The sequence below is a fragment of the Colletotrichum paranaense genome, assembly GCF_030867605.1.
Source record: "Colletotrichum paranaense strain IMI 384185 chromosome Unknown Scaffold_5.1, whole genome shotgun sequence".
Lineage (NCBI taxonomy): Eukaryota > Fungi > Ascomycota > Sordariomycetes > Glomerellales > Glomerellaceae > Colletotrichum > Colletotrichum paranaense.
In genome coordinates, this window is record NW_026848963.1 from 1,784,930 (window position 1) to 1,797,537 (window position 12,608).

Genomic DNA, 12,608 nt, shown 5'->3' on the forward strand with positions numbered 1-12,608 from the left:
CTTCTACGGATGAACATATGGGATCGATACGTTGTGTCATTTGCTCTAGCACTCACCTTCTTTACTTGGAATTCGTGGCAAGATGGCCCGAAATATCTTCAATCGCAACGCCAAACATGCACAGGCGCAAGCGGCCCGGTCTGAGGCCCCTGACTTCGAACCAGTTACGTGGTGGAAGGACCCTGGACTGAGGAAGTTGTACTTCTGGTGTGGTGTCTTGATGATGATGTCTGCATCGACAGGCTTCGATGCGTAAGCTCCTTCTCTTGCACATGGAGTCCAAAACACCAGTGCACAACAAGATACTCATGACGAAGAGATGCAGGAAGCTTATGAACACTTCACAAGTCATGGATCAGTGGCAGAGTTCCTTCAATCATCCTGCAGGGGGAAGACTCGGCCTCATCGTTGCCATTCTCGATGTCGGATCTCTTTCCAGTTTCTGGATGGTGTGAGTGTGACCACAAGACTCAAGCTGCGGTCTAGTGTGAGACTTCTGCTAAACCCAGATTCAAATAGTCCATATTTTGCAGACAAGTACGGCCGAAAAATGCCCATCATTATCGGTTGCGTCATAGAGACCATCGGCGCTTTTATAGGAGCTTTATCAAACAGCGAAGGAAGTAAGTCAGCCTTTTGAGTCGCAGGTTCCGTTGAGTAGTCCGGTTATTGATCCTTGCATGAAGTGTATATGGCCGGACGCTTCATTCTCGGCTTCGGAAGCTCATTCAACGGCGCCGGTCTCCTGATAGCCGAGATCGCGCACCCTCAGCACCGGGCCAAGATCTCTGCCATCGTCAACTGCATGTACGGCGTCGGGTCGACCAGCTGTTCCTGGCTAGCCCTAGCGACCATTCGGATCATGGGCGACTGGTCGTGGAGGTCGCTCACCATACTTCAGGCGTTCCCCGGCATCTTGGTTCTCTCGCTCATTTACTGGATCCCGGAGTCACCTCGCTGGCTTGTCGCCAAGGAACGTTACGAGGACGCTGAAAACATGCTATCCACGTACCACGGCAACGGGGATAAGACAAACGAGACAGTGGTATTTGAGTTTCGAGAGATGAAACAGACGTTGGCTCTTGAGTTCCAGGATAAAAAGTCCAGCAGCTACTTCGACTTTGTTCGGACTGCGGGCAATAGGTATAGGGTTGTGTTGTTGATCTCACTGGCAATGGTGTCTCAGTACAGCGGTACAAATCTCTTCTCCAACTACGCCAACAAAATTTACGAGGGTGCTGGCATTCGCGATCAGACAAACAAGGTTCTGGTGAGTATCTATCTACCTCACTGAGCAAAAACCTCCATCTGCAGTATTCTGACAGCTCGTTTCCAAACCCAACAGCTCAGTGGCGGCCAGACGCTCTTGTCTCTCGTCGTCTCGGTATCCTTCTCATTGTGCATAGACCGATTTGGTAGAAGACCACTATTCCTCACAGCCACCACGGGAATGGTGCTCATGTACATGGGATGGACCATCATTAGCTCCCAGTTCGAGCGTACTCACGACCTTGCCCGATTTGGGTACCCCCAAATCGCCTTCATCTGGCTCTTCAGTCTCTCGTATCAGATCGCGTGGACCGGGGTCATGGCAGCCTACGCGTTGGAGATCATGCCATACAGCCTCAGGGCGAAGGCCGGCGTCATATCAACTATTTTTGTCAAGGGGTTGATCGTCCTAGGAAGGTGAGATGACATAATGAGTGAGGCTCCAAACTCATGTTCAATGCTGATATGCGACGCGTTCTTCAGCTATACCAACCCTATTGCTTGGGATAACTTCACAGCAGCCGGTCATGCATGGACACTGGCCATGTTCTACACTGTAAGTGACCCTCGCCTTGTAGTCAGCTCCATAATTGCCTCAACTGATTCGTCTGTAAGATCCTGGACTTTTGCTATCTCTTGTTCGTGTATTTCTTCTACCCAGAAACAAAGAATCTCACTTTGGAAGAAGTCGCCAAAGTCTTCGACGGCGATGAGGCAAAGGTTGCAAGGATGGGCATGGAGGACGTGAAGAATCAAGTGGAAGAAGAAAAGAAGAGGCAGAGTCACGTCCAAGTCATCGCCCTCTGATGGATCAACAAATATGAGGAAGGTTTCCTAGAGCGGGAGGTGCCACAGTCATTTTGTGCACCACGGTCCGCGAAAGGGTCCGAGATCTTCGGGAATCGAGGAAACTGAACAAAGAGCCAAACTAGCCGACTTAGCCCAAGCGTAAAATTACACTACGGCCATAAGAGCAAAAGATAGCTTAGAGCTCGCAACGGGCATTACCTCCCTTACTAGTAACATTCCTCGATCCGGTCCAGGCCTGCCTGTGATGATTCGGCCCGTGGCCTGGACCACAGCAAGATGAACTACTCGCATAACTCCGAGGAATGTGCCGACCTCTGCGAGGTGACGAAGAACCCTTACTCACAACATCGCAAAAGGAAAGACGTCTTCCTTAGCCTCGATCATCGATTACCTAACCGCTCGGGAACCCGATAGCTGAGGAAGCCATTCTTCCGTCACACAATAACCGTGCAACCGCAAACGACCTTGCGAGTACCTCGCTCGCGTTCGTACACAGTACGAAGAGTTCGAGACCTTCTACTCATTCCTAAAAGAGGTAGATGAGTTCTGGATGGTTGTGTCACTCAATATTTTCAAAAGTATCGTGATTTATAGCGAATTCTATCTATACTGTATCTTTATCCAGAACTAACAAACACAACTCGTTTACTGAAAGTATCACTGGTTGATATTCACTCGGTAGCGGATATCCTTTTTGTACGAACCAAACGGTAGATTCCGCCGGTGATTGATGATTCTGGCCGGTAGAAATAAGAAAGTCCTTATCTCCACATCAAGTTGTCAGATTAGCCGCATAGACTGAGGGACATATAGACATCTTTATATGTTCGCTACATCTCTCTACTTACTGAATTAAGTGCTGCGTCGTCTCAAATCCAGCCTCTTCGTGCACTGGTAACAACAACCCATTCTTCCTCGCGAAATCAGACCGAGCTTTCTCACTCACCCAAATGCTATCAATATTGCTGGGGTCCAGTCCTTCTGCAGCTGCGGCATCTTTCATAGCCTTCAGCTCATCTTCAATCCTCTTTTCCTTGAAGCAAAAGTTCCGAGGGTACCAAAACTTTCGCTCGCGCGTGGGCTTGAACTCCGGGATAGACTCTCGGTCCAGTGCTCGAAGAATGACCTGTTCCGCAAGGGTCTATGCAAACTTAGCGTCGTCATGATGGCTTCTCTCATATGACCTACATAATTCTTGTCAGGTCGATCCAGATGAAGCTGGTCCTTCAGGGTGACATGGGTGTTGGTGATGACGCGAGCATAGTGGTGATAGTTGTAGTTCGCTGTGTGCGGAACCAGACCGTGGAGGATGAAGACGTCGCCCTTCTTCGCCTCGACAGTCTGGAATATCTCGCACTCGCGCACGCCGATAGTCAGATCATCAGCGGTTAAAGCTGGATCGAGACCTTCATGGTGGTCGTAAAGTCGCTTGCAAACCTCTGCAGTAAGGTAAGTAGTCAGCAAGAGTTCAATAGCCATCAAGTCTGAACCAGACGTAATTGTGGGTTATGACAGCTGGAAATGGATTTATACCTCGTAAGCCATCCTCGCATAATAGAGTACCTCCGCCTCCTGGTGGAATATCCGTGAAGCAGTTAATGACCGTCAACGTTGTTCCTGAGGAGTCAAGGAATTGTCGGAACCAGTCATTGTCACAATGCCAGCCGCCTTTCTGCTTGGGCAATTTTACGTTGTCTGACTCTCGGGACCTGGACTCGGAACCAAAGTTGACCACAAAATTGTCCCCCACCCAGCGTTCTCGCTCGTCATCCCAAGCTTCAACACCGCCGATGATGTCAGTGATTTTTTCAAACGCCTTTGGCGCGAACTTCTCGTAACGAAGTTGCCGATGGAAGGGCAGGTGAAGGTACTCCTGTGCCCATGTGGATTTGTCGCCAGCATCATACCCGCAACGGACCCAGAGATCCTTCATCCACCGCCGTATAACATCTGGATCGATAGCGTTTTCGACGCGAAGCCAGCCACGTTCCACAAAGTTTTTGGCTTCCTCGTCTGTCAAATGCTGGAAGGGCGTGCTGGATGGTGCATAGATAAACCTCTCCCCAGGCTTAGCGAAAGATTTCGGGTACGGCGCCATGTTGAGAAAAGCGCGGACGGCTTGAGAGTGAGCTGCACTATGCCTCTGTGACCTATCTTCATTCGATTCTGTTTCTCTGAGCGGCGGGCTACTTATCATGAATTTGATCCCACCGGCAGCTACTTGACAAAAATGTATCGGTCGAGCATCATCCGAGTAATCGGATTCCCCTCACGACAGTGCCATGCTTTTATCCGAAGCTCAATCATGAAGAGTAGCTACGGTCACCATTATAGCCTTGCTTTTGAGGCAGTACTGGTCATGCTAAAACTCTAATACACAGCCTGTCGGTCTATGCTCGACCGAGATCGGCTCCTACGATAGATATCTTTCTCTAGACCTGAGTCTCAAGTCACTGAGACGTGATCCAGGGGAATCTACAAGTATTCAGTGACCAAAACGGATGATATCACAAGTAATATGTACAGCATAACGTGACTGCCAATGTTGTATATGGATACGCGTTTCTGAAGTTACAACCCACTTCGGTCCAATTTCCAGCGTGTTCCAGCGTAGATACATGTATCTAGACAGGGAAGACACTGGTCGCGAGAGTCGAGACCGCTCTGTATTAGATCAGGAACAGAGTGCTAAGCACAGTAGGCATCAGCAAACTATCAATGTTGCACGCACCCATCGGGGAGTTTTGCACCGATGGGTATTTAAATAGCCGTGGGGTCTTGATCCTCCGCATCGCGTACTCGGCATTAATGTATATGCCGAAGGGTAACGGTAGGGATGTAAGCCTTACTCATCACCATTTGGCTGCCTAAATGTAGGACTGTACCTACTGGAGTTGGCACAGTCTCGTGAAGTTTTTTGGAGTTGACCCCTCACACCAATCTCCTCGAAACAAGGTGGTGACTGCAATTGTGCCTCCATCTAATTCATAGTCTTGAAAAGCAATTAGTAGATGCTGCAATGGTGTGCTTATTCGATATGTAATTGCGTGGATTCTATTTTATTTTCTCTTTAACTTCAGAGGAACGGAGGCGCAGACGTACGTCCATCTGACCAGATGGAACTCAGCCGTATCTAAACGCCCACCGGCGCAAGAGGCAACAAGCCTCTGGAGATCCTGTGTGACAACCAGCCATGTCATTTTCCGCCCGTACGAAATGCCTACCACTACCGTCCAGATCCCAAGCCTCAAACCACCATCACGCCCATCATCACTGTTCTGACATTGGTCAGCTGCAGTCAAGTGTGGTCACACACTAACGCTGAACCGAAAAACACAGGTGGGCCCCGCATTATAAGCATAGCTCTTTGACGACGCCGTCCGAAAGCAGCCCGCCCGCGTCCGCTCCCTCCGCCCCGTCACACCCGGAAACGGCGCTGCAGGCTCTCTCACAGGAAGGGGGGGCCGGTTCGGTCACTGGTTTCCCTGCCCGCCTCTTGCGTACCAGGCCAATCATTTTCCTCTTTCCTCGCAGAACTGTTGCGATGCGGGTTTAGCTCCGTGGCTTGAGGCTCCCGAGATTCGGGTTAGTCGGTGTCTGCCTCTGGTCGAGATCTACCCTTCCAGAGGCGGCGGCGGTGAGACATTCTTTTAGCGAGGAGGATATGTCTCGGATAGACTTGTCTTGGGCGGGCCAGATTTCGTCAACGGAGGAGGTTGAGCTGAAGAAGAGGAAAAGCGGGAGGGACGAGTTGTGTGACATCAAATGGCGAGGATGTTGGGTGAGATTAGATGGGAATAAATACAGACGTTGCGTCCTCCTTCAGTCTAAGAGAACTCTCAGCCCTCAAGCACTTCAGCAACGGCCTTGGACAAGCATTAATAAAGATACTCTCGCCTGTGCCCCCTACACCTTACCCAGGACAACATCCATCTCACTTTACTCACACAACATCAACCTCACAAACACACCACAATGCGTTTCTCCTCCCTCCTCGCCGGGTTCGCCGCCCTCTCAGTATCCTCAGCAACTCCAGTGCCGCTCAGCTTCCTCCCCTTCGGCAATCTCCCCTCCCAATCAAGCACAGGCGCGAGCATCATCGCCAACCTCGACACCCTCCAAGGCTCCATCCTCAAGCTGACGACAACCCTCAACGGCCTCGACTACACCACCGGCAACACCCTCAGCGTCGCCAACATCCTCAAGCTCCCCGCGGTCCTCCTAAACACAATCGGCCTCAACTCGGCCTCCTCCTCCACCTTGCTCGACGCAAAGGCCCTCACCCTGGCCCTCAACTCGACCGACTCGACCGCCATCGTCAACAAGCTCACAAACGAAATCCAGCCTGCGCTCAAGACGGTCACGGATCTGTTGAACAAGGCAAAGACATCTGGCGTTGTCGCGTCGTTGGCTCCGCTTGGTCAGACCGATTACCTCAAGCTGATCTCGACGAATCTCGGTGGTCTCGGAACTGCTCTCTCGCCTTACATCGACACTACCTCGCAGTCTGGTTTGACCGGCGTGACTGCCACCCTCAGCAACCTCCTGAAAGCCACCGTCAACGTCTATACCTCCTGAGATTAGGCCAACTCAATCTGGATCGGCAGCGACTGGTATAAAAGAGATGGAAATGAACGTGAGGGTCAAATGGATAATGATTGGACACGGCTGGAAAAATGAGATTGAACCATGTATGACTTAGCCAGCATCTTTAAAATTGTTTTATGCTTCGATTATCTTCACGACGGCGTTTACGATTCCGCCCGTACACCTTTTAATTCAATCATCTTCGCTTCATGTCTCAGTACGACTCAGCTATCACATATCTATCTTCTGAAGACATACTTCGATATCGTACCTCTTACGTGCGGCTTTCTTTATCACTGCACCCTAGGCTAAAATATTCCATTCCCACTGTCCTACCTGTTGCCCGGATACGTCCAGGGGTTCATACATGTTAAAGATAGATCAAGCATTTCATTAAGCTCTATGTTCAATTTTGGAAACTACGCCATGAGGGAAATAGTCAAGATGAAAAGGTCATCCAACAACACAAGATCACCATCTGCTATGCCGTCAATAGAGATGCGATGCTACAAATGAGGCCGAACAATACCTATTTATCATCAGTTCGCGACGAAGGAGAACAGCATCGAGACACTCAAGCGAGCATGGCAAAAGTTCAAGTTTGACACTGACAGGGACAGAAGAACACTGACAAGTTCGTCGTACTGAACACCCAGGACATGATGTTTAAGAAGAAATCCTGTAATTCCGGGCATCAGTACCATACTTTGCCTCAGCGGATAACATCAAATGATTCTGATATCGCTCCTAGAAGCGTCGAGGTTACAGTTGCGACAGATCTAGTTAAAAAGCATTCACTACACTTCCCGGTTCTACAATCTCAGGGATCATGTCATCGTGTTGACATGCATCTTCCCGTAAAAGTTCTACCAACCATGGAGTCCAGTCCGCCCAGCTCATCAGCAGCCGCACCATCATCGTCCCGGTAGTTGCTCTACTTCATCGCAAGCCCCGAGGTCGAGGCCAGAGTCGGAACGGCACCGAGAACATCCGCACGCCATGCTCCTTACTCGAACTTTGCTCAGACTCGATATATTCAAGAGCCAGGTGATATAGACTGAGGCAGGTGCAGTCCGAATCGGCAGCACCGAATGAGTTGATCGTTCCAAAGCCAGGGAAAATACAGCAAATTGATCCATTGCTTCTTTGGCCTGTCTCCGCCGTTGATCGGCCAAGATGTTCGCAAAAGCCCCATTCGCCGTCGTCACAATCACATCACGGATCATGCAGTACCAAACTCTATGCCAGATCTTCAAAACGATAGTATCTGTTCAACACCGAGATAGGTACATCTACGGTCACTGAGGATACAGGCAAATCCCGCGATGCGGATCTGTGAGTCAAGTACGCGCACGATTCAGGTACCAGTATGCGTACAAGTTCGCATGTACCCATGTCTGCTTTAGTCCTGTGCCCGAATCTCAGCTTCTACATTGGGGCGTGATAGAAGATTAAAGTGAAGCGGACGGCATCTGGGGATGATAGCGGAGGCGTTCATCTCGGAAGCATTCCGTTGCCCAACAGAGTTGATGCGCCCTGTAGGGCTGCACTTGAAGGAATTTCCAGATATCATGGTCAGTGTGATGGACTAACTCGGTTCACCCACATCCCGTGACAACTAGCCTGCGAGGCACGGCTGAGTGAAGAGCAGAAATTGAGTCAAACCCACTACTCGACATCGATGTATCATCCGTATCTGCTTTGGTGCTCCATAGCAACAAGCTATATTCGCACCATGGCAACTCGCTGTGTTCTGGCAGAAAAATGGCGCGATAGTTGCAAAAGGACTTAATCCTGCAAAATTCCGAGCGATTACATTCCGATTTGCTCGGCGGGCCATATCAGTGCGTGCCAAGACTTGCGGTGGGTGTCTGGACAAGGCACATGATTCGACTTCCCGGAGCCATCCAGGATGGAAAATTTCGGGCAGCAATTATGCTCAGTATCTCACGGAAATGCTCAACAAAAGTCAAACGACTGACCTACCTATCTGTGCCTTGAGGTCGCTGGATCTCAGGCTGTAGCACTTAAGCTGAGGTCGTGGAAGTTGTTCAAGACAACTCCGCGCTTCCTGTTTCGCTTCTACGGCGAAACGATGGTGAGTATATGAACCGAGAACGAGGTAGACAATACCAAGTAGCAAAATCCATGTGTCCAAATTACCTGGGATCAGGTACGGACGAGTAGAACACTTCGGAAGCTCGGGATAACTCCGCGATGAAAGCGAGGGGTTGGGAAAATGCCTGCCGTTGCCAGCGCCTGAGGTTCCTGGTCTGGACCTTAAGCTTAATCGAGTGAACCGGGCTATCTCGGGGGCATTGGTCCATGGTCCGGTCAGCTCCCACGACGAGCACCATTGCTGGCGAGCAAGGCATCGAACCAGGAATCAGATTAGGGTTGGGTCGGCGGCTGGGCAACAGAAAGACAAGCAGCGCTTGCGCACACAAGGTTCATTCTGATGTTGGTATACCATTTAGAGGTGGACGTGGAAAGCGATCAAGTGCCGGTGTGGTGCCCGGATTCCTGTGCGTTGTTGCGCTGGTCGCAGCATTTCTTGGCGCGCGGGGCAGTGGTATGTTTAGTTCTACGCTGCTGCAAAAAGGTTGCAATAGACATCATTGGCGGTGGAAGGGTGTTTGCCTGCTGAATCGTTTCACCAATAGTCCCAAAACTTTTCAATGCCTTCTTTCTCGCCAGCCGCATGGAGCTTGAGACGTGAGCTTGTTGGCCTGCTTGCGATCGCTGCTCGCACATCTTGGTGACGGGACAGAAATGAACCATTTCGTCATTGTGGGTGGCAGGGGACGTGCTCCGACCCGATCACCTGGGGAGGCGGTAAATTCGACAACGGGTTGTGGGAAATAAGATTGGGTGTTCCGCACTGATGCTATCATCATGGCAGCATTGCAAGCGAGGTCGGGATGCCATTGAGTGCCACGCCCAAGCCCGTTGGATCGGCAGGTGCCTGTGATGAGGAACCGCGACCTTGTGCCTGTGGTACTGCAGACAGCGCCGGCCTCATTTGAACGTCAACCGGAGCCGTGGAGGGGTACTCGGAGGCCCGAGTCAGGGGAGGGCATGGGGCCCGAAATCGAGCATCTGGAACCTCTCGAGGCAGCGAGACGGAACGACAAGACGGTCAAGACGGTGGCCAGAGGGGGGGATCCATCGGCGACAAATGCAGCAGAGCTTGGCTCAAACGCCCAGAAATCGAGAGTCTGGCTGGACGTATCCATACGGAGTCTGAGAGAGGATTCGAGGAATACGTGGAGATGTTGGGAGAGTGCCACAGTGCTGGGCAGAAGTCTTGGCCTTTGGAGGAGACGGCGTGCCCGAGAGAGGAGTGACCTTTGAAGCGGAGGCCTCTGGCGGAGACGCAGGAAGATCTTGCACGCTTCCTGGAGGGCCCAACCCCCGCTTTTCCTTTCCATCCGGTGGCTCTCTTGCGATCTTGGCGGAATGGTTGACCTTGAACCTTGGCGAAGAGTCGCAGACCTGTCCAGTGCGAGAATGTTGCACACCACTGCAACCTGTGACCTGCGTCTGCATCCTGCTGCAGCGCTTTGTTCCGTTTTCGACAATGGTCTTCCTGAGACCTATGGCCAATCCGCTGCACCTCCCCATCCCTTGCCTGGCTCGACACAGGAGCGGAAGGTTTCTAGCGAATGGCCTGTCTGTCCTTGCTGACCCGGCGGCACAACCTCTGGTTTTGTGGATTGCAGGGTCCACCGATACATGACGAGAACGAAGAGCCTGAGGGGTCGTGGGGAAGAGATATACACCGCGCACCATGGCGAGAGACTCCGATAGACGGCCGGGTAAAGACCGACCTGCTGACATTTGCCGGTCCCCTCAGGCGTGGGCAGCGCAGCGGAACCGACGGAATTTCAAGTTTTCAGGAGTTGTGAGTGACGAGTAGCCAATTCTCTGCTACAAACCCAAAGAGCTCGTCAGTTGGTGTTTGATTGAAGGCGTAACAATTTGTGCCATCTGGGCCGGTACGTGACAAAGTGCTGAAATCATGGCGTTTGAGCCACAAAAGAAAAAGAAGAATATCAATCATTCTGTGGCAGGCAATGCAACAGAGCCGGCCAGGCCCTCGTCAACAAAACGTTCTTCTTCTCCGCTTGGCAGGCATGTCTAAGACGTTGAGTAAAGGTGCTGATGATGGACACCACCCCGACCTCTTGCGCCTCTCTGGTGCCACACCCACAGCATCTAGTGTGCTAGTGTAGGCTATGTGCCTTGCTGACTCTCCACCGCTTTGTGAGGTGACAGTCACAGAGAGATTTGCAAGAAAGCATCGTGCTACGGGATAGGGTGTTATTGATTATCGTGGTATCACTAGGTAGTATCCGTGCTGGTGCGAATAACATGGTGTTTGGGCGTGGCGTGGTGTCTAGAGGAGCCGCAAGAGCCTGAATGGACGTCTTCAAGGGCGAGCAATCCAAGCGCATGCGCGATGGCTCTCGTGCTTGGCGGCGTTTCTTGGGCAAATTGACCGTATTTGTAGGTATCTGCAAGCGTATCTGAACTCTGAACTCCGTACGGATACCTACACTGCGCCAGACAAACTTCGTATCGGGAACGATGGAAGAAGAGGTTCGCCGCGTGATAAATCCGAGGAACATTGAGCGCAATTTGGGTTGGTCCGCAAAAACGCCGTAACAAATACTTTCTCAGTCTGTGGCGGCGAACCAAGTCGAAGCAACGGGGTTCGCAGCGGAGACATGGTTGACAACGGGCGGAAAAGAAGGGAATGCCTTCAATGGAAAGTCTGGAGGCGCGATATCGTCGTGTGCTCCGTAGTCCGTACTGCGTATCCATCGATCCATGATGCGTCGGTGGTTGTGCCACGGGTGCATGGCTCTGCCACACTGGGGCGGTGATCAGAGGCCTGGACAGAAAGCGATGCCGTTTGGGGCGGCGCTGGGTGGATGAGATCGAGGATGATTGGGCGGAGAGAGGTCTTGGAAGCACACGACCGGGACCCTATCGATGCGGCCCACCCCTCCTCCATCCACCTCATGGGCCATTGCTTCTGCAGAGGCGGGACATGGGCTTGATGGTGAGCGGATTTGATGACAGACCGGGATGGAGAGCGACCTGAAGCTTCTCCCGGATGTTGAGGGCAGTGCTTGGCCCTTGAGTAGGTGGATCGTGGAAGCTTTGTTGGAATTCGGGGGGACGGATATCGATCATGCTGAATGCTCGAGGCTGATCGAGTTGTGTCGGTGAGTATCCCTAAGGTATCTTAACGGGAATCGCGGAGCTCAGGATTGAGAAATTGAAGCGGAAAGATGGAAAAACAAGGTGCAAATTGACGGTGACAGCGGCAGAGAAGATCATACGCTCAGACGGCTGGAGCTTGCCAGGTACGTACCTGGAGTAGTGAACGGTCGAATGCCGGGTGTTCCTAGCCCCGGAAAGATACGTACTCCCGAGGATGCGTCCGTCTGGTGATTGGACGACCGTCTTCTCAGTGGGGTTCGTTGAATTTTCCCGAAAGTCAGAGGTAAGGCGGGAAAGCAGGAACGATGGAAAGTTCAAAGTACTTGACGCTACAGATCACGCCGAAAAGATACTTGCCACAAGAGGCGGGTTTGGCTATCGAATCATGACGTCCCAATTCAGCCAGCCGCTTGGCGTTACGGGGCATGCGGTGACGCTAGTCCAATGACAACGGCCGCCTTTCCTCCTCCCCGCCGACTTCCTTCATTTCTTCCCAAGCTTCCTTCCACAGTGTGTTTTGTTTCTTTGGTTTTGGGCAGTTGCATTGCTCGTTTCTTGCCATTCGAGACACCATGCCATGATAGTATACCTGGCACGTGCCTGACTACCTTAGGCATCTCACCTTAGGTCAGGTACCTCGTCGATGTATTTCCCTGAGAGAAGAATATTCGGAAAGAGAGAGAGACGGAGAGAAATAAAAAAGAGCAAGA

General features: G+C 51.5%; 4 protein-coding genes across 4 annotated transcripts; 2 read left to right on the forward strand and 2 right to left on the reverse strand.

Moving 5' to 3' along the window:
- Positions 1–82: 82 nt before the first annotated feature.
- CPAR01_06970 (uncharacterized protein) lies at positions 83–2,076 on the forward strand (the record flags this gene model as incomplete). The annotated part of the gene is made up of 7 exons (XM_060491241.1): positions 83–252; positions 326–451; positions 520–623; positions 687–1,270; positions 1,346–1,686; positions 1,753–1,825; positions 1,885–2,076. 7 exons carry the CDS (start codon positions 83–85, stop codon positions 2,074–2,076), a joined length of 1,590 nt encoding a protein of 529 aa, XP_060350115.1.
- An 847-nt stretch (positions 2,077–2,923) lies between these two features.
- CPAR01_06971 (uncharacterized protein) lies at positions 2,924–4,177 on the reverse strand (the record flags this gene model as incomplete). The annotated part of the gene is made up of 3 exons (XM_060491242.1): positions 2,924–3,220; positions 3,268–3,518; positions 3,613–4,177. The coding sequence occupies 3 exons, from the start codon at positions 4,175–4,177 to the stop codon at positions 2,924–2,926; spliced, it is 1,113 nt and encodes a 370-aa protein (XP_060350116.1).
- Positions 4,178–6,054: 1,877 nt separating this feature from the next.
- CPAR01_06972 (uncharacterized protein) lies at positions 6,055–6,657 on the forward strand (the record flags this gene model as incomplete). Its single annotated transcript, XM_060491243.1, has 1 exon — positions 6,055–6,657. One exon carries the CDS (start codon positions 6,055–6,057, stop codon positions 6,655–6,657), a length of 603 nt encoding a protein of 200 aa, XP_060350117.1.
- A 3,204-nt stretch (positions 6,658–9,861) lies between these two features.
- CPAR01_06973 (uncharacterized protein) lies at positions 9,862–10,458 on the reverse strand (the record flags this gene model as incomplete). The annotated part of the gene is made up of 1 exon (XM_060491244.1): positions 9,862–10,458. One exon carries the CDS (start codon positions 10,456–10,458, stop codon positions 9,862–9,864), a length of 597 nt encoding a protein of 198 aa, XP_060350118.1.
- Between the last annotated feature and the right edge of the window lie 2,150 nt (positions 10,459–12,608).